This window comes from Thunnus thynnus, chromosome 4 (assembly GCF_963924715.1).
Source record: "Thunnus thynnus chromosome 4, fThuThy2.1, whole genome shotgun sequence".
NCBI lineage: Eukaryota > Metazoa > Chordata > Actinopteri > Scombriformes > Scombridae > Thunnus > Thunnus thynnus.
This window is the reverse complement of record NC_089520.1, coordinates 17,381,034-17,402,995: the sequence shown is the minus strand read 5'-3', so window position 1 is coordinate 17,402,995 and position 21,962 is coordinate 17,381,034. Positions and strand designations below refer to the sequence as shown.

Sequence of the window (21,962 nt, the reverse complement as noted above, 5' to 3'; positions counted from 1 at the left end):
AATTTACCAATTCTCGTCCTTCCCCTCTATCACTTCATCCATCTTAAGTAGTTTGACTCTAAATATACACACAAAACCGCCTGAACATCCATCTCAATTGTCAAGCCATTCTTCATCCTTTCTCTCTCTAAAAAACCCTCCTCCTCCGCTCTAAAAACCGCCCACTCTCCTTGTCTATCCGCGCTCCACACTCTTCCATTCGAAACTTCCAACTCCTCCGATACATCACTCACCCTCTATCTTCCTTTCTCTCACTCCCCCGGGGAAGAATAACATCTTGACCAAACCTGGGCAGAATATCTTAGAATGTAGTTGTTAACATTTAAATAACTTGAGTTTTATTTATTTATGGAGAAACTTGGGGAACAGTATGCAAAAAAAAAAAAAACATCTAAATATTTTACATCCCTGTGTTGTTTTTTAAGTCGACCAATTCAACATGTGTTCAACTATTTATGCTGCCCTGTTATTGCCTTTCTCTCTCTCTCTCACTGGCTACCTCGCTTTCTCAAAAAGAACTGAACAGATCGCAATATATTTAACTTACTTCCTTGTCTCTTTCCATGTAAGACAAACTCAAAAATAATTTGCACACACTTTACATTTTTTTTGTCTGTGAGAATAAACTACGCATGAAGAGAAAGGGGGCGCAGAGGGAGGCAATCTTGTTACCAGCCGGCATAGCCCTGGGAAGATTTCTATCAGACACACGTATAGAGAGAGGCATCCATTTAGAAAATGGCTTTTCTAGGCATGCTGGGCCATTTAGCACACCCTGTGACGACTCCTGTTTGGGGCCATGATAAATGTTCTTTCACACCCGCCCTGCGCTCACAGTCAGGCCAGCACACACACATGCACACACGGCCATATGGGCACCCTACACAGAACATCACTGGGATGGACGTAATGTTTTTTCAGAGAGACCGGCTTCATTGGAACGTCCCCAACTTGTTGGGTTTGGCCTACAGAGAAAAACCTCAGCCACCTGTGGACTCGTAGTAAATGAGTTTCAATCCACAGACCTTAAAGTCCACTGAGCTTTTAACGTCATGTCAACATCCAAGGGTCTCATTAAGCTCAGGATCATTCGACGATGTACATCCCAGTTCTACAAGAAGCAGTCAAGAGACATTGTAACATATTTAAATCATACATACAGTAAATTCCTCTAAATATCATAGAACTGAATAAATTACTCAATGCATTGGTTGATCAACAGAAAAAATAATAAGCAGCAACTTTTTTCAAGCAAAAAAAAACAAACCATACTTCTCCATGCTAACACTTTGCTGCTTTTCTTTGTCTTATGTGACAGTAAACTTGACATCTTTGGGTTTCAGACTGTTAGTCGGAGAAAACAAGCCTCACCTTGAGCTTTAGGAAATTGTGATGGACATTTTGTGCTATTTCCTGACATTTGGTGGACCAAATGATGAATAGATTTATTGAGAAAATAACTGAAAATTGAAAATAATAAAAGATTATTACTACCAAAGTCTGAATCCACACTAAGTTACATCGTACATCCAGGAAAAAGTAGTGAAAGTTCGTAGTAGTTGAGACAATTTGTGACTTTGTGGCGAAAACAACTGGCCTTCAAGTTTAGTGATTTTATTAAATGTTCAGATATGTTGAAGGATGACGCGCCTCTTTATGGATTGAGAAAATTCTCTTACAACTCTTTCAAAATCCCAGTGGGTTCAGAAATACACCGAGCTTAGATCAGCACTGTTTTTCATCATTCCTGTAAAGATGATATTTTGGAGATACACATTTTTTTTCTCATAAAAATATACTAAGCTTTCACCTTGAAACCCTATTTTGGAAGTTTACTGCAATTTAGAAATCCACATGGCACAGTGGGAATACTATTTGTACAAACTGCAAAAGGTAAATGTTTTGATGGATACAGGTAAACATTCTCTCTTAGGTTTTCTTTACACCGGATGAGTGCTAAAAATCAACCTTATCTTATCTTATAGTCTTAGTGTCTGTCTAATATCCAGTAATGGTCATTAACCTTTACACCGGCACGATCCCTGTCAACTCACTTCCTCCTCTCTGGAAGCCATCAATGTCGCCATCACACTAACCACTGTTACCGCTAGCATTAATGTCGCCACAGGCACCACATCGGCTGGATGAATCACACTCACCCATACAGCAATAATGAAGCGTTTATCTCAGGGTGCATTACAAACCCTGGAAACACGGTGAACACGCGCATACGGCAGAAATATGATGAAACACTGTCAATCACACTCCGCTCGGCCATCTGCTCTACCACGAGACAGACACAACCTCATACAAGAACGCAGACTCAAACAACCAACACCATATTCTGCAAAATGTGTCCGTCTTGACAAGTCATTTAGTGTTACAATTTAAAAATCTCTTTTTTCTTAAATCAAGTGAAGAGATTTTACCAGTTACATTAATTTTTTTTTCCACTGTATCTTTACTTTGAGGTCAATCCAGAAGTATCAGGAAAAGTATCTCGGGGGAGAATCATCTCAGAGAATATATTATGTAAAGACTTAATACTAAAACTGAATGTCTCTTAAAAGATCGACATTTTTTGCAGTGCTCATAAAAAACACAGTGTCTCACAGACACACACTTGGGAGCTTATGTTGTACAACCTCGCCCAGTGAAATCTTGCTGATTAATAATGCAGGAAAATGCGCATCGTCACATGCGAGCGTGACGTCAACTTACCGATCTCATCTGCTGAGTTCCGGTGACGTGCTGCAGAACCTTTTCCAGCTCCTTCTCAATGCGTCCAGCCCAGTGAATCATTCTGGAAAATAAAAATACGACATTTTCAATCCGCATCACTTTACATTATCACCTGAACATGTCATGCTTATGTCACAGCGTTTGTTTCTCTGTCTTGACATGTGATTGAGTGGATGTGTACAACTGTGAGAGACACTACGAGACACAGAGAGTGAGTCTCCCCCCATTTTTGTGTATCTCTTTTTCTGTTGGCAAACTGCCACACTCTCCCCCTTTCCGGTTCGCTATCTGGAAGTATCCGTCTCCTATCTCTTCTAATGTCTGGGTTAGTCATCAGCACCTTCTTCCCCCATCACATCTTGCATATATCTGGTCGGCCCCGGCAGGACTGGCAGCGAACGTGCCTGTCTTGGCTCGGTTGGGATCAGCAGCTCTGCAATAAAACTGCTCAGGTCTGACAGAAGTGCACCCTAAGCAGGAGCTGATCTCTGTCAGACAGAGCCAAGTTTGGAATTAAGAGATCAAACGGCTGGAGCTCATCACTGTATATCTCCCAGCAAGCAACAAATGACTTAATGGATAAAGATTTTCACTAGATCATTTTTAAGCAGCAGCAGCGGGGGCCAACCTGCATACACGGCGAACAATCCATGTGTACGGCCAACGAGAAAATTCTTACTGAAAAAAATAAATAATGAAATCTCTCAGCAATCAGATGAATAAATTCTGTCATGTGTTTGTGAGCCAACCACTGACTCGGTGCCAACCTTTTCCTTTTAGCAGCCTGCAGATAGCTAATCACTAGCATCAACAGCACAACACAACAGAGTCGTTTGTCTTTTAATATGATGACGGAGACAAATGTCATCTTTAAATGTCAGATTTGCTCAGAAGACAAGAGGGAAGACAGATTTATTAAATCGCACAAATATGCCAAGCATTGACAGCGCTCGCCAAGCCAGAGTGCGCTTCATCAGGAGAGTAACAGCAGAGCAAACATGCCAGTCAGTGTGCACGCTTGCTGTGTTTATAGGAACAAGATTATGAGAAAGCAAGAGGGCCTCAAAAAGCAGTGGCTCTCAAACTTTTTCACATGAAGGATCCTAAACTGATAAAAATTAGACCACGGACCCCCATTTGATAACATTTTGTCCCCCCATGCCCCGATCTGAAAAATTATTGCTTTTAGATATTTTGTTACAGAAAGTGTATGAAACCCATGACCAAAATAGTAACACATTCTGTCATTGTGTTATTTATGGATGGAATTATAGTAAAAAAATAAGTATTCTCCTTTTTGCTGGGGACCCCCTGGACCCCCCTAAAGGACCCCTGGGGGTCCCCAGACCCCACTCTGAGAACCACTGTCCAAAAGGACTGTGCAGAGCAGGACCGCTGGGGAGAGGCCGTTGACTATGAAAAGGTCACCTCGATATGAAATGAAAACAAGCTTACAGTGAGAGCAGAGCCGAGCAGAACGCAGTGATACTAACAGTGAGGGACAATGCCTCTGTCCTCGAGCCAGGCAGACTTCTTATGCAACTTCATTAGTGTACAATGTACACACACACAAGCACACACACACACGCACACACACACACTCACACACACACACACATATATATACAGCTTTGACAGAATGACGTGCAGAAAGAGTGTCCCGTTATGTCTTAAATTGTGAGTATATATAAATACACACACATCTGGGATCTTGGCAAAGTCACACTTCACAATATTTATCCAATCAATCATCAGAATATTTTTGATTTGATATTGATTATGAAAATTTGGGTATTGCAATATTAAATCTAAACTGGGGTGGATGTTGTCTATGGCCAAGCAGGTGAATGCAGGTAAGCAGGTAAAGGTATTGTCTTCTCAGTTCATGTCGGCAGAACTATGTTTGGGAACTGAATTCAATATTATCATTTATCTTCTGTCCATATAACCTCCATACAATGATAGAATAGAGATATAATAGTGGCATATGAATCATGTAAATATGTTGTGGTTCACAGATCCCATGTGAGAATAAACGGTAACAAGTTAGTAAAAACTATAACAGGATGAGACTTAACATACATTTGTTTAATTGTTTTGTTTTCTTAACACAAAAAAATTGTTTGACTCAACAGGATGAACATTAGCTTGAACTTTACACAATGAGATTTTGAATACTTAATCAAGGTAATACTGTGATTATTGCTGCAATATTAATGCCGTCCATGTTGCCCACTCCAAATATGTTTAAGAAAATTATAAACTGTTTAGATTAAGTGTCGCAATCAAAACAAAGGACAACATTTAAGCTGTAAACACAAATCTCTCATTGATATTTAGTCTTGTATTAAAACATTACATCCATCTATCTACCAGTTCTACAGGCAGACTTGCACACATTAGCCTAATCGCTCCTTCTCCATTTTCTAAATCAATTTCATAACATTAAATACATCAAGTATAATCAATAACATACTTAAATATGCAGACTGACATCCATGACCCACAAACAGGCAGCAAGAATCCGACCACGCAGCCTTATCACAACTGACGTGTATCACACTAGATCATATGAAGCTGTGCTGACAATATTTAAAGCCATAATGCACTCACGTGGCATGTTGCATGGTGGCCTGAGACATGCAGTGAGATTCATGTTGTAAAATCAAAGAGAAAAATATTTCACAGTCACAAATATGCAGAACTCTCCGTTTACTAACAACTACACAGATATCAGGAGGTGCTTGTTTGGTAAATTATGCGCCGCTGCTGAGGCCTAATGTTCAATGAATGCTTTGAGACGCTCTGTGTTGTTAAAGCAGTGATATCTCTTAAAAAAAAAAAAAAAAAAAAAAAAAAAAGAGAGAGAGAAGTTGCCATTGTGTACTACACGAAAGCCGACTGATGCCGTCTGGCTCTTTGTAGTCTGGTGTACTATTAAAACTTTGCTATTTGGCTCCTGTGTTTTTGATGTATCCAAACATTATGGAACAGCAGAAAATGCGATGAAATGATTTTGGATGGACGACCTGTGCATCAGCCACACACCGACACTACGTTCATTCTGCTGCAATGGATCTTGTCATTCTGCAACGTGCAACGCTGAAATATCTTTCAATATCTTCGCAAAAGGTGGACTACTCATGTATGTGTGGAAATAACAAAATGTGTTGGAAATTAATCTGAGTTTCATACAGACTGTAAAGATATTTTACCTTCCATTTAGATTCCAGTTACTGGCACAGCTTTTCTCCACATAATTAAGTAACGTGGAAATAATTTCCTCATGCACACACACACACATTACTATGCACATAAACAGCACTGCGGTACACTAACTAAAAAAAAAAAAAAAAAAAAAAACTGACCAGGCTGCCAGGTGGCAAGGTATACATAATGTGCATTTTCTTGGCACTGCTGTCAAAATAGACTAGAGGACATTCTGCCCTTTCTCGTGGACACATTTCCTCAGCTTAAACACACACAAGCTCCAACCTGTGTGTGTGTGTGTGTCTGGCCTATACACCCAATGGACAGCCACAGCAGCTCCCCATACACTTCAATTAGGTAACTGTCAAAATCTGGCAAATAGCACAGTGACGTGGGTGACACAAAACCCAGTTTTTAAGACCCAGGAGATGACTGGATGTAATACAGACTATGGTTATGGCCAGACTGTTTGTCTTATTTTTATCTGCTTAAACAAGGACACTGAAGAATGACAAGCGCTGACATTAACGTTGCCTTATTACACAGGTAATCTAGCATAGTTACATCAAATAATGTACTAATCATTTTGAGAACATAAGATGTTGGATAAAAAAAACATTGCAGTAAGATCATGAACACAGCATTTAATGACTGACAAGTGTAGATTACAAAAATAGCTATTCAAATACAGTAAATATGATTTAAACGTAAGTAATCTAAATGTATTATCCACATTAATTTTCTTTATTGAGCTCAGGTGATCAAATCAATGGCGCAGCTAATTGTAGTATGAAGTCAGTCGCCAGTTATATGAAGGATTACTGTTTTTCCTTTGAAAGTCACCTTGGCCATAGGGAATAACAAAGCTCTAGAGATTTCAAAGACATGATGGGGGTTGGGGGGGGGGGGGGTTGTTCATCAGGCAGGAATCATATCGATACTTGTCATTTCTGTGAACCTGACTGACTAATCATGACTACAGGCTGCACATCGTGTTCACATCAGATCACCACGTCATGATCATCATAAACAGGGTGACAGAACATTTTGAAGCGATACTCCATTAACTTGAGTGAGGAACTGTTGCACTCTGGCTTCTTACTGAACAGTAAGTCTGGAAATAGTGTTTTAAATGAAACAACGTTTACTTTTTTTTCTTTTAAATCACCATTTTTGGGAAAATTACTGTCTTATTTTGAATAGTTCAACGACGCACAGGTGGTAAATTGTTGCAGCAGGCACATTATGTTTAGTCTGCCTCGGTAAGTTATTCAAGGTGAAATTGTTACATTGCTCGCACAATGGGAAAAAAAATTGTGCTTTGGATTCAAAGATTATTGCAGACGATTTCCCACTAAGTCTAAGCTCAAATAAAAGTCCCAATAGTTTCTTTCCCTCCCCACAGCTGGATGCTCAGCGACTCTCTGCGCCTGCGGTCACTTGGCTGAAGCAACTGATACTGAATGGCCTCAAGTGCGTCTTTAAATGTCTACAACACTTCTAGTTTCGGGGGCATTTCAAAAAATTAACAGTAATCTTACCTGGAAGCCATATTGCTCCATTTGTGCCCGTACAGAGGCTTAAGCAAGTTGTTTTGGAGTTTGGGTGAGAAACGCAGGTTTAAAGGACTGGCGCACCTGCCGGCATTAACTAATTGGTTTAGTATCTCAATAAAATGATCCTGTTAAAAACACCGGTGCGTCCTGCTGTGGGAAAGAATTGATCATTTCCACGGTGCGTGTGCAGTATCTACTTTTTAGCCTCGTTATAGCTCAGCCTATCCATCATGCGTAAATAGGATATTCTCCCCCCCACCCCCCCCAAACCCCATGCAGTGACAGCAAAACACATCGACTATTATCATCATTATTATTATTGTATTTTGATCCCGATGGATGTTCTCATTAATTATTGCTTGGTTGGGATATTCGCCAGTGGCACCTGTGCATGTTCCCTGTAGCCTGCCCCCATGTTGACTATGACAAATTGTATAAGGCTTTGGGTATTAAATGCCACTGCCCACAACAACAAAAACAACAACATAGGCTTCATGAGAGCGAGATTCATAACGCAGCATCAGAGATGGAAGCTGTGTCTATGTTTGAACATCAGGGACAGCAGCAGCAGCTCCTCTCGCACCAAGGTAAACGGCGCTGCTTGGGCAGGCTTGTCGGGGCCACCTGTCCTAGTTCCGCGCTCCGCACCCCGGTTTTACCCCCCCCCTCAAAAAACGGTGCAGGGTACTTACGTGTAGTGCTGGGGGAAGAGGTGGGTCCCGGCTGTCGGCGTGGAGACGCATATGATAAGTACAGTTTGGATTGTGAAGAGGCAGAAAATACCGTACGACTGAGCGCAGATCGCCATTTTCCATTAAATATTCAAGAAACTGGGATAAATAAGAGAAGGGCCGGAAGGACAGTCTCTCGCAGCTGAGCTAAGAATAACCGAGCTCCAGAGAAAGTGTGTGTCGGGAGGGTGATGGTTGACGGAGGCTTCTGGACACTTCAGCCGGCAGTGAAATCTCAATCAGAGACGCACACACAGGATTGGCAGTTGAAGAAGACACAGGAGATCAGGATCAGGAAGATGCTCTGCCCGCCGCTGCTGATGTGCCTTGGCTGCCTATTTGCGCACTCGCTGTCCTCCCTCCCTCTCCGCCGCCGCGCACATTTGCTCCTTTTCTCTCCCACTCTCTCCAATGTAACGACCACAAGGAGTAAAGCTGGCCAAGACACGAATAATGTGTTCCGATCCCGGTTTTCAAAGTAAAACTATGTAGGCCTGTGGGTTTTTTTAGGGCGATATATAAAGCCTAATATTACAGTGAGATAATGTAGGGAGAAAGCTGATGGAAATCAAATATAAACTGTTGTTAATCCAGAAAAGTGCCTTCATATGAGCACTGCACAGCATAGCAATAGGCTAATGTGACTAAAACAGTGCACTATACAAACATATAACACCTGGCAACTTGTAAGAGTGTCAACTGTTGTGAAATATGTCTATTTTTTACGCACAGCTTTTCGCGCGACCTTCTTGTACTAAAGCCAGCGTCGCAGTAACGTGCTGGGGTTTATACTGAAGGTCTAATCGCCCCATTTCCTGTATTTATTCTATTTCTCTGCGGAAATTGACGCAGCTGTGGTCACAAGCGGACCTTCCTCCATTCAAACCGCCTATTCCTGGGCGACAGACGGGGGCGCGCATCAGGCCACCTCCTCTTCCTCCTCATGTCCACTCTCCGTGCGATGTGTCCTCCCCAAACTCGGGAACTGTGAGCAGAAATCAAGGCTTTATTTTGGTAATTAGAGGCATGACTCTAGAGGGGCGGGTTGTATTAACTGGAGTGTAAACGTTCAGCAATCACCTTGGGGCTGCTCTCCAACTACATTTGTTCTACTTATTAGCGCATCTGGTCCAGTGGATGAACATTTAAATGAATGCAAGGAGAATTAATAACCTCATTTTTACAGACACCTAGCTATTGTTTCATGATGTCACCAGCTATTTAGACAGACAGAAGGGGGCCTGAAGCGTTTGAAATGCAACTTTACAGAAGGGCAGGGCATGTCTCCTTGATTCTCATAACCGGAAACCTCTGAATAACCATAAGCTTGTTAATAACCTATATTTTAGTGGCGCAAGTTCTCCTCTGGACATAAGTCAGATACTGTTTATTTTAATGATAAACAAAGAGGAGAGATGCACTGAAGCCTCAGAGTGAATCTAATTCAGCATGAAGTTACCCCCCTGGAGAAGCGAATATCTCACTGTATCAGCTCTGTGTGTGTGTGTGTGTGTGTGTGTGTGTGTGTGTGTGTGTGTGTGTGTGTGTGTGTGTGTGCGTGTTTGTGGATGTGTGTACATGTGTGTGTCATTGTTTGTGCACCTGTACCTGTCTTATTACCTTCTCCTGCCCCGCTGTTTGTTTTCTGATCTTCCTATTTCAACTGGAGGGCAAATTAGGTGGAACACATTTGCACCTAAACAAAACACATTCCTCAGGCATGTCCTATAGAGAACACACAACAAGGATATATGGCTTTTCGCAGAATATGTGACAGGTGTGTTTCTGTCCTCGATATTACACACAGGCGACACAGGCCTTTGAGAAAGATTAGGTGCTGCTCTAGGGGTGAAAGTGCTCAAGGTTCAGGGTTTTTTTCCTAGTTGTCTCCAAGTCAAAGCACAGGTTCAGCACAGTTCTGTACCCTTTACTGTTCCAGGGTGAGTCTTCATACACTGGGCGCGGAGAGAGACAGGCGGTCTTTTGGTTGTGTTGTCCTTGGCTCAGTCAGTCAGCAGGGGACATGCAGGTTCTGTGCTACAGAAAGCCACACAGCAGTCGGCAGGGTTGCTGCACAGCATTTCTGTCTCTTCACTGACAGGGAAGAGGGGCTGTTTTGGTAGAGAGGACACACCGCAGGGCACAGACCTCAGCAGGAGTGGAAAAACCCACCTGATGGTGGGGGTTGAGGAGCTACGGCAGCGGTCCCCTGCTTATATACATAGATGTCACGCATCATTCAGTCAGAACAAATATCTGGGCTTGTTCCAAAGGAAATAGAAAAATCGAAAAAACATTTTTTTTCCCCAGAGCTACTTATTTTTGAGACATATTGAGCAAGCAACTCCTTCTCTTCCAACCCTCCGAACAAATCTGTGGCCGAGAAGCAGGAGTCATATTTTGATTTATTATTATTCCCTGTGCTGGAAAAAAAACAGTCTTAATTGATGGCTACTCTCACACATTAATTTACTGTAGTACGATACTTTCCATCATGACATTAATGATAACAACAAACAGATACTGGTAGAGTGATGTTGGCTAGCTGAGTCACGCTTAACATTTCTGCTGACTCACAGCCACCCCTTGTTTTCTCCTCCGATTCACACATATATCAGGCAAACCTATCCCAATTTACCTGCAAATTTAATTTTGAGTTAATAAACAAATGTGCAGTTTTTTGTCATGTTTTTTGCAGAGAGGGTTGTGCAAACAAAACATCAGATATCTCCCCAGATGGATAAGATGCCTCTGGGACCAAGAGGGGACTGGCGACCAATTTAAGCAGTAATTTCTGATGTATGGCCTTGTCATGCTCCACTTAGTCACAACAATACCTTAAATGCAAGATAATTTTCTTGTGCCTCCACGTGTGGTGATGGTGGTCGGGGGCTAAAGAATGGCAGATGAAAGAGGTGATTGCCACCCTGGGGCCTTGGATCCCATTGAACACGCTGCGATGCTTATGGAGAATCCACTCTTTATTAGAGCGGATCGATTAGGCCAGCTAAGGGATCCGCTCAGTGAAAACACACAGATCAATGACCTCAAGCTCTGCTGATCCTCCAAATGGTGAGAAATGCAGACAGGAGGCGTGTCTCTGCTGCCCGGGGTCTCTCTGATTGGCCGCGCAGTTTCTCCTGAAGTGATTGACCTGCCAATCTGGTATTGATCCAGGGAGTAGAGCAGAAGGAGACGGGCCTCGCTGTTCTGTATCGGACTCCAGCCCTTTCTGGGGACTGCTCCCCCAGACAGAGGCCAAGTAGGTTGGAGTAGAATTAATCACTCCTTGTTTCCCCTGTCTTCAGGCCTCGGGGGAAGTCGCCAGTAAAGACGCACCCAACACAACCAGACTCACACACACACACACACACACACACACACACAAACACACACATACACACTGGTTGCTTATCTTCTTTTTCTTCCACCTTATCCATCTTTCTCCTCTCCCTCCCTAACCTCCTCCTCTGTCTCTCTCTGTGGCCTGTATGCTGATGTTCTGCTGCGCTGCACAAAAAGTGAGGCTTCACACTCTGTAAAACCTGGTCTAGTCAGCATGCTGAATGTTAAGATTTTATATGTCTGATTAGAGAAGGACTGTGCATCGTATTCACCGCAGATGATAGAGCCAGCTGCCCTTGAGAGAGAGTCTTGACGCTCTCGAACAAACTTCGATGATCCTCTCAAGTGCTCTCTGTAAAAACAGGAGCATGATATACTGTCACTCATTTACCACGCATCTTCTTTGAGAGCATTTTTTTTTTTTCTTAACCACAGCAGAGAAGAGTCTGTGTGCCTTTGTCCTCTACGGGGATATATTGAAGAGATCAGCAGAGTGATTTCGGCAATCAAGGTTATCTTCCTTGTCAGCTTACTCCCTGCTCACCTCGCAGCTTATCATCCCATTTAGTTTCATCCACTCACCAAAACACAAAGATCCCATCTAAATAACACACAGACTTCATTGTTTACATAAATATTTGTGTACTCCACATCCCTCATTATTTGCTCTGCTCTGTAATGTGGTTATTACCGACATGACCTCAACACTTTGCTAATATCAACAACAAAACATCTCATTCAGACCGCAGTGCTCTGTCTATCTCCTTTACTGTGAGATACAAACATACCCAGCGATGTTGGGCCGCAAGGCACTCTGGGACTTTCATGCTCAAATGTCAGAGCGTTTCATCCTGATGATGATGACTCACTCCCCTCGCTCTTAGTCTGCATGAAAGAACAACAGCACCAATTAATGACCCAACCTCCTCACGTGCAACAGTAGGAAAACAGCCACTATATCAAATGTTACAGCACGGCACACAAGCAGAGCTGTTATGTTAAAAATACAGATATGTATGAGAGAAATATATACATTTATGGTTACATTTTATCAGCCCCTGAGTGAATTCCACCCCCCCCCACACACACACACACAATATAGACAAGTGGATGCATGTGAAAACAGAGCAAGGCTCAGCACTCATTGACATGCTCTACTAGAGGCCTAATGGCCCCTGGGTAATGGCCTCTTTGGTCTTCAGGAAATCCTCCCTCATGCATACATCAAAGCTGGGATTGAGAAGGATAGAGAGAGGAAAACAGAAGGGAGGAAAGAGACATCAGTGCCACACATGAAGAGGAGAGAGGAGAGGAAGTAACAGGATGCTGAAGGAAGCTCTTACAGGAATCATTTTTGTTTATCATTTTGATGGTAAGGTCAATCCAACACATTTTAGGTGTTAGGTTCGCACCAGTACGGTATACCAGTGTTATGCTAAAACTCTGCCTAGACTGGTTAGATTTGTAGTTTGTATCAGCACCGAAACTCATAACTAAAATTTTGCAATATTTATCCTGATGTTCACATTTTCACCAATGATTCATCCAGTTTACCACTCAGCCCACATGGTTAAAGCTACAACAGCTAGTCAATAAATCATTTTTTAAAAATTGTTCAAGTCATTTTTTAATCAAAAATGCCAATCACTTCCCGCTTCCAACTTCTCAAATGTGAGCATGTTCTACTTTTCTTTGTCTTGTATGATAGTGAACTGAATATCTTTGTGCTTTGGACTTAAACACTTTTTTTAGACGCCACTTTCAGCTCGTAAAATCGTGATAGGAATTTTCCACTATTCTCTGACATTTTACTGACAAAACAATTAATCAAGAAAATAATCAGCAGATAAATTGGTAATGACAATAATCATTAGTTGCAGTTCTAACCACATCCATCTCCGTTCTTCTCTTTCTATCTCTCTTTTTCTCTCTCTTTGCTGACACATGGCATCCCAGAGTTGTCAGCCAGCTGCTATAACTCGAGACCTGTAGCCCATCGCCCCACCACACCGCCCGCCTCCCCTCACTGTCCATGAACCATCTGCTTACTCTGCAGATCTGTCAATGCTATCTAATTATAATTCACACAAAACTGTTCATTGTGACCCTGACTGTGTTTACAAAAGTTTTGTCTTGCTCTATATGGTAGGTGTACAGCACAGAAGGCACGTATGGCTGTATGTAGCTATGAAAGTGTGCATCTATCTGTCTGTCTATCTATCTATTTGTGACCTCTCTCCTGTGAGTAAATACAGCTCAGGATTGCTCACCTGCTCTCAGAGAAAGCTGTGACCTCGACATGTCCTACACCATGCAGCGAAGCATGTGAGTTGTGCCCCTCGCAACGATTTTCAACTCATCTCCTATAGTTCAAGCTTTGGCTTTTGTTCCACCTTCTGGCGAGACTGAGGGAGCCTTACTGTCAAGTGCTTTTAAAGAAATTGTATTGTTTGGGAAAAAAAAGATAAAGTAAAATGATCTGCAATGGATGAAATTGGGGTGAAAATGGAGTGAGAGTTACTTCAAGCTGCTCCGCAGTCGTATGCCAACATCAAATTGGCCTATGATACATTTGCAGTAAGTGAAGCACTAGGTGTTGCCATATAGAGCACATTAAACAGTGTCAGTGTTAAAGAGGCAAAACTAACAGGCCTGTGGCGCCTTCAGTGGCTTGATAAGGCGAGCGGGTGGTCCCGTCTGAACTTGGTCTACTCCTCTTCTCTTGTCACAGTGGAGTGAGAAGTGCATAGTCGCTTGCCCGCCCTGCCTTCACATTAAAGAGCATCTTAATTGGCATTAAAACTGGTGATAAGGGCTTAATGAAGGAATTAAAAGATAACACACATTCTGGAGCCTATTCGCCACAGTCACACTCTGACACAAACACACACGGCTGTACTCAAACTGGCAGATTTTTACAACCACAGACAGAGTGAGTGGGAATTCATGAGGAAATAGGTGGCCTGAAGCGAGAGGCAGGACTGAAAGCCTCTAATACATCACATTACCTTGCATGACAACAGCTAACTTACTCCTACTACAACTTTCAGCTTGAATAACATGGTATACACTGGCATTACTCTGAGCTGTTTAATGGAGGTTTCATTTGATAGTACTTACCTTTTAAGGTGAACATTATCCCTGTTGGTTGGCTTCATCTTGTCACCACTGTTCATCTTTGTCATTTCTTTTTTCTCTGTTAGCATTATGTCATGATTTTTAATAATGTTCAATTTGACCCATTAACCTAGAGCAAATTTAATTACCTAGTTTTTGACAAGTAAGTTAATTCAATTTCAATACAAGCTAACATGCACGCAGCTCTGATGTATTGCGGTCTTACAAAATTGTTCTGGCTAATGTGTTAGCAAACATTTAACTTTATGGTTAGTTTAGCTACTTAACGCTAAAGTTAAGTTACCGTTAGAGTCGTCGTTGGGTGATAATTTTCGGTTATTTTCATCACCTACAGCTTTCACACCACACAGTGCTTTGATGTAATTTTAATATCAAACATACTTATTAAACCAGGTTTACCATAGAGCTAACGTTTAGTTAACGGTTGGTGGGGAATGACGTAAACAGAATGGTGAAACGGCGAATTCAGGGTTCGACCAATCAGGTTCCTTGACGACAGGACGTTGATTTACGCTCCAAAGTAACAGAATTTTTTGTAACACCTGCCGCTGCACGACAGGTGCAAAAACACATGAATTAGATTTAAAACAATCATTTTGATGAATGGTTTGGCCCATATATCTATTACTTCAGACCAAATAAAATCAATGTGTCACCAATGAAGCTTTATTATTGAGTTAACAAACAGAAGTGTATGCCAGAGGTTACAGTAAAAATAATGACCAGAGATGGACATTCCCTGGTACAACAACAGGTAAATAAAGATCCCACTATTCTGGGCTGCCAAAATTGGCAGGCTACAATACCACCATGTGCCACAATACCCCTGTCAAATTGTACCACATATGACCCCATGGTGGTTATTTCACTACTGTATGATACATTATTTGAAGAATGGCAAGTAATGTTGTACTATACATGCCTTGGCTTGTTCCAAACTGAAAATATCAACCATTACCATTACCATCACAGTACCATGCTTCCTTTTTTTCCGAAATGTCGATATTGGCTACCACTACCATTATCCCGTTTTTTTTTTTTTCTTATCTATTTTATCCATAGTTTTTGGACTTCTCCTACCACCCCCCAACCACACATCCAAACACACACACCTTGGTGGACAAAGGACTTTAGTTATTTACAAGCACAGATGCTGTGTCAAAAGCAATCCCTTAGTGGATGAATGAGAATAAATTAAGTTAATAATCACAATATTAATGTTATAAATAAATACAGAGACCCCTGGCACAATCAAACAGCCTATCAGCATCCTTCAACAAGCTAGGGAGGTATAGTCTTAGCCTAGAATTTACCATACTGCCTGGTCTACAGTGCCTGTATGTGCCCTTACTGTATTTCCTTTACACACGGCTCTCCATGGTCTAAAGGACACATATTCCCCACGGCACAGCATTGAAAAAGGCATTACAAACAGAAAAAAACTAACCAACCAGGTGAAACCCAAAGCAGAACTCTCATTGATGATGCTCCTTCTGAGCACCTAATGAAGCCAGCAGCGTAAGTCTTCCCTTGTTAAAGATAATGGTTTTCTTATATGGTTATTTTATCCCAGGCCAAAAAAAAGTGTTTCATAAATAGTTATTGTTATAAGTATTATTATTACATTGCTTTCAGCCTGTAGAGATAAGCAGCATCATATCCATGTGCTCCAATCTAATCTCTGTTATATAGAGTGAAAATTAGGGCACAAATGTTTGTTGTTTCCGTTCAGACATGTAAGTGTTTATCCATTTGTATGTGTGTGTGTGTGTGTGTGTGTGTGTGTGTGTGTGTGTGTGTGTGTGTGTGTGTGTGTGTGTGTGTGTGTGTGTGTTGTCTCTCTCTCCTACTGAGCCACAGGTTTGGGCTATTTTCCCAGAAATGTGTTAGACAGACAGAGGGAGGCAGATGCTTTCCTGTCCTCCCAGAGGAGACTGCGACACATGTGGAGAGTGGCTAGGCTGGTCATATTAAACACACCATGTGCACCCTGCATGTGACTATATGTGTGTGTGGCCTAAAAACAAGCATGGAGTGAGACATCTAGTGGAAAATGCAGAGTACTTCAATAATAAATGATAGGAATCAGCTACACAAACTTGTGGCTTACTGTATTGTATTTTTAAACAATAAAACACCAAAACTTTCTGTAATCTGCGATCTGCCAGATATATTTTTTACGAGGGGATAAAAGAAATTTATCATTTGTTTTTTAGCGCTTGTGTGTATTTGCGTGTGTGTTTTTCAGATTGTGGATATTGCTGCAGTATGATACCATCTTTCCTGCTGTCATAACAATATATCTTGCAGTTGATGGTGATGTATCATCTGTCAAACTATCAGTGCCAGGACATGGTCCGCTGGTCCCATGAGGCTGCAGACATGATTCACCACAGTTTTTATGGCGCGTGTCTTCTTTCACCTCTGGTATTGCCTCTGGACTGCTGGGTTGTCTGCGCTTGCTGGCCTCTACAGGATGTTGTATTAACTTTGCACTGCTACGCGCTGATTATTTGTGCGGGGGGATATTCAGGATCTATGAGCAGCATGGTAAAGCTTATCTCAATTAATCTAATGGCTCGGTAATCAAGACATCTGCACACAAGTAAACAGGCCTCTGCAATCCCTCCATGGTTATTAGAATCAAATAATCAGACTATAACATTTTGGATCAGCATCAAATTCTGGTTCACCACAAGCCTAACATGCAATAAGCCAACTCTAATCACACGTCTTGTATACCATAACTAAAGAAAATCACAGGTTAATTGGTCACTTTCTGACATTAATACATTTCCTTTAAACTGAAAAGTGAGATCAAGCAAACATGAAATATTTTACAGCTGCTTTAATAAGTGGATCCGCTATTAAATTTTTAGTTTATCACCAAACCTGACACTTGACATGTTTTTTTAACACCTGTCCCTGTGTACATGTGCACAGTCCTTCAGGTTACAACGGAGATAAACAGGTTTTATGATGCATGCCGCCTGTTTGAGCCTCTTCACAATTCTCCAGCCTCTTTGTTACTACTAAGCTGGGAGGCAGGACCTGCCAGTGGAGTAGCAGACAGGAGATTAAGACCTGAATCAAAAAGCAGATTAATGGGCCTGCATGTGTGTGTTTGTATGGGAGATTGAGTAGGTGTGTGTGTGTGCGCGCGCGTGCTTGTATGTGTTTATCATCTAAGTGAGAAAATCTACTGTATGTAAATACTGTATGCACTATTGCTGTATCTCAGCAGCTGCTATTATATATTATAATATATTATACACACATAACCAACCACTTGTACAAGTCACACACATCACACACTCGCCCAAAATGTCACTTAAAAGCTTTGTAAGCAGATGCAGAATAATCCCCAGGTCCTGACGGGCTGTGATGCAGCTGATAGTTTCAAACAAGGATTGCGACAACAATGTGAAAGGTGATTGTGGAGGGCACTGACGTGTCATCCCTGGGCATACATCTCCTGGATGCCTCAGTCCTCCGTTCACACTCTGAATTTGTGTGCCGACATCGTCGTACCACCAACTGGCCTCTGTAATCATCCCCAAGTGATCAGCAGAGATAACATCAAGGAGAGCTCGCTCTGCAGGACAGCACTAACAACAAGTTTGCCATAGAAATTGGATGATAGAGCATAAACAAAGGCACACCTCGAATTCAAATCCCTCCATGGATGTTGTGATAATTCAGTTCAACTCCATTGAGCAAGAATAATGATGATGGCAGAGTGCTTATCAAAAAACTCCTGTGTCTGGGCCACCTGAAGCATGTCCTAGGCTACAATTATCACAGGTACTCCAACGCCAACCTCACATTTGCCCTGTAAATGACTGTGCATGTAATTATGATGATAGAGTAATAAAAGACTGTCCTTAAAGTTGGTCCTTAAAGGAACATTTTGTTTTACAACTTCTTCATATTGCTACAAAAAAAAGCAGTCAGATGATCAGACAGGTTTAAAGCCAACAGTTTGTCCAAATAATCTAAACAACTTAATCTGGGGTTAAAATGGGAAGTTAGCCTAAAATATTAGTCATAATTTTTCATTGCACTGGAAAACTGTGTGTGTGCAGATGGTGGTTTATTGACAGTTTGGGTAATTTTACTGTTAAATTAAGTTTGGCTGAGCTAGGAGTTTGTCCTGTCTAATCATCTGATGATCCTGTCCCATCTAACTTCTTTTTAGCACGTTATTGTGTTCCCAAATCTTGGCTAACAACATAATAGTAATAGTAATAACAGTAAATTAGACTCAGGTTGTATAATATTGTAACTTCTCTTCCCGTACTGCAATTTAGTATTGTGGTTCCATATAAGAATTGAAAAAGAATTCAAAAAAGAAGTGAAACAGCAGAGTATCCGGACTTCCTCTAAAAGAAGCTGGATCAGACTTTTCTCATAATGCATCTCAATATTGTCTTTTATTATTTAATGTCATCAGGGTTACTCTTTAAATGTTTGAAATGCTCTAGAGCCACAGAGGACCAACGAGTCCTCAAAATTAAACAACAAAATATGTAGCTTGCCCTCTAGAACGACGAAGTGTTTTCTGATCCTGGCCCTATCGGTGGGACGACATTATTTGTCCCTGCTGAAAAATAAAGTAGTTTTATGATGTGATAATGCTATGGTTAAGATTCAGTAAGGTGCCAGCACAAAATGTACTTGGTTAGGGTTAGGGAAAGGATGCGAGAGAGGAGGAACTCACACAAGTGTTGGACAGGTGCTGACTACAATGAAAGTACAGGTGTGAAGGAAAGTAATCACACACTTGTAGCTACGACGCAAAAATATATTTTAATAATTTACCAACATCTCAACATGACAGTCTTCTTTAGGGTAGGGTTAGGGGAAAGATCATGATTTAGGTTACAATTACTACTTTGTTAAGCTTAGGGAATCTTGGTTGTCATGATTACAATAATAATCATGTGTGGTTAAGGTGAGGCGACGACTGTGGTCAAAAGCTAACCAAAGTTCTTTTGTAAAACTGTGGTAAGGAAAAACACTTTGACTGGCGGGTAGAACACAGGAAACAAAGAGAAGGCTCTGTGTTGAAATCCAACATTTTAACCCATCCATCCATCCACCCCTACCTCCTCCCTACGCTGACTTTGTCAATCTATTATAACATCATCTGACTTCTTCTTTTTGCTCCTGATGGACAAGAGTCATAATTTCTATGCAAATCCCTCCTACGATTGCTAAAGGGTTTTGTCACTTAAAAACATAGTTCGCTTTGGGGAATTAGCTGAAATGTTTTTCTTGGGAGGACAGTCTTCAGGCATTTGACAACTGTTTTCAAAGGGTGAGTTGTACTTTTACTACAACTCCTCATGAGTAAACTGAACTTCATGTGTAACATTGGTGGATTGCCCCTTTAACTGAGTTAAACAGAAATAGAGTGCATAAAACCATATTTCCAATTTTGCTACCACAGAATTAAAAATAGGACTGCGGGGTTGTAATCAAGTAGACATAAATTCATTGTTTAAAAATGTTTGTGCTCATTTCATTGTGACAAAATGACACGGAGAGGATTGTGCAGAATAATTAACCGTTTGCTCAGCAGATGCAACCAGGAAGTCGTATCGTTAATCTTCCTTTAATTCAAATAAACACTGGACCTGTGAGCTAAGGTTAGGACTCATTAATCCACTCTCATGTGACACCAGAGTAAACACCGTTGTCAGATCGGTTTTAAGTGTGAGGCTTTCCATCTGTGTTCCTGAGCGGAGCGTGCGCTTTTGCTAAGTATGTCTGATTTTCATCGACTGTAGATCACTGTGAATAATAGTAGGAATATCTGTCCTACTGTCAAACCTGGCAGACAGATGAACAGGATGTGGAGACCCAATGCTGCTGACTGGGCTGAGAGATAAAAAGAGAAGGAAACAGCAGGATTTATAACAGGATGAGGATTTAGAAATTAACCAGCATGATTTGAAATAGGGTGTCATTTTTGGAGGAGATAGGGCAGCATTGATTTCAAGTTGGGGGAAGGAGAGAATTGATCACCATCAAATCTTTGCCGTATATATAGAAAGCAGGTCAGCAGTTTTAAATTGCAAATATTATGTTAAACACATTGGAACAAGAATGTCTTCATCAGCATGCGCAAACGTGTTTACAAACACATTCCTGCTCCGAAAATGAGCTGAAATGAAGAGACACTCATACGTTTTCCATCTGCTTTGTCCTTGACTCGTCCCAGGAAGAGAGAAGATTTTACCCTATTTGTTACTCTGGAGATAGCAACTGGCTGTGACTATAGCAGAATTTAAAACAGTAAATAAGGAGGTAATGGGCTTTGAGCCTACTGTCATCTCCAGTCTAGCTCTGGCTATCACCCAGGATATTAGCAGATAAATCTGAATGGCTTCCATCTGAGGCAGCGCACAATGGTTATTGATCAGACAACCCCGTGCAGAGTGGGGGGAGAGGAGCAGAGTTTATTAATTAGGGATTGACAGCCAATTCCCTCTTCTTATTCAGAGACGGACAGCTCAGGAATCCTGATGAGCTGTGCCCTCTATGCATTTGTCAACGCTGAGCTCCGCACTGCCTGCAAGCACAATAACATTGCACCACTGCAAGAATACACAGAGGGAATTGGACCGATGACCCTGCTCAGTGCTCATATGGTGTAAACTTGGACACAATGGGAGATCAGCTGGTTATTCAGGTGTAAAATGACCAACCTACCACCTGCTCAGATCTTCATTTTCTTAGCCTTTAGTGCTGGATGACTCCCTGAATGTTGGCATGAAGTTTTCACTCTATCTGTTTTAAGATATCAAGACTTTGCTTTGCGGTGAAGTTTTTCAAGTGAAGTTGCCTCTTCAAAGTATGTTTTGCATTTTCTCGTTTTATTTAAAATCGTTCTTTCCATACGTAGAGTATTTCTTCTTCCCTGTCGCCACATATCCCCCCCGTCTGTTCTGATGGCTATGTCTTAATGGCTGTTCTCCGGCAGCTCTGCTTCTCCTCCCTAAACTTGACTCTAATAGGATACAGGGCTTTTCCACTGATTGGGTTGCTAGAGAATAAAATTGGCTCTTAACTGTACCTCAGTGCTGAGCGGCACCCTAATCCAGCCACCCTGGGCTGCCAGGCTCCGTTGTTCTCCCTCAGCTCTCCCGTATGCTCCGATACGGATCTGATCCCCTGCACAATTTCATGCCTGCTTTGCCCTCTTCTCCTGCAGCAAAGCATCAATTACCCTCAT

At 41.6% G+C, this 21,962-nt stretch overlaps 1 protein-coding gene across 8 annotated transcripts in view; it reads right to left on the bottom strand.

Annotated features, from left to right (window-relative positions):
* Positions 1–15,174, bottom strand: part of cacna2d2a (calcium channel, voltage-dependent, alpha 2/delta subunit 2a) — a 160,245-nt gene extending 145,071 nt beyond the window's left edge. The window contains exons 1-4 of one of the 8 annotated variants that reach the window (XM_067587047.1): positions 14,705–15,174; positions 12,373–12,469; positions 9,848–9,935; positions 2,722–2,803 (exon numbers count right to left, since the gene is read on the bottom strand). In XM_067587047.1, coding sequence (XP_067443148.1) covers positions 2,722–2,802 — 81 coding nt within the window. In that variant the 5' untranslated portion in view covers position 2,803; positions 9,848–9,935; positions 12,373–12,469; positions 14,705–15,174. Of the gene's footprint in view, positions 1–2,721; positions 2,804–8,200; positions 9,056–9,847; positions 9,936–12,372; positions 12,470–14,704 lie in introns of those variants that run through there. The other 7 variants (XM_067587048.1, XM_067587046.1, XM_067587045.1 and 4 more) reach the window with 7 other exon arrangements.
* Positions 15,175–21,962: the final 6,788 nt, after the last annotated feature.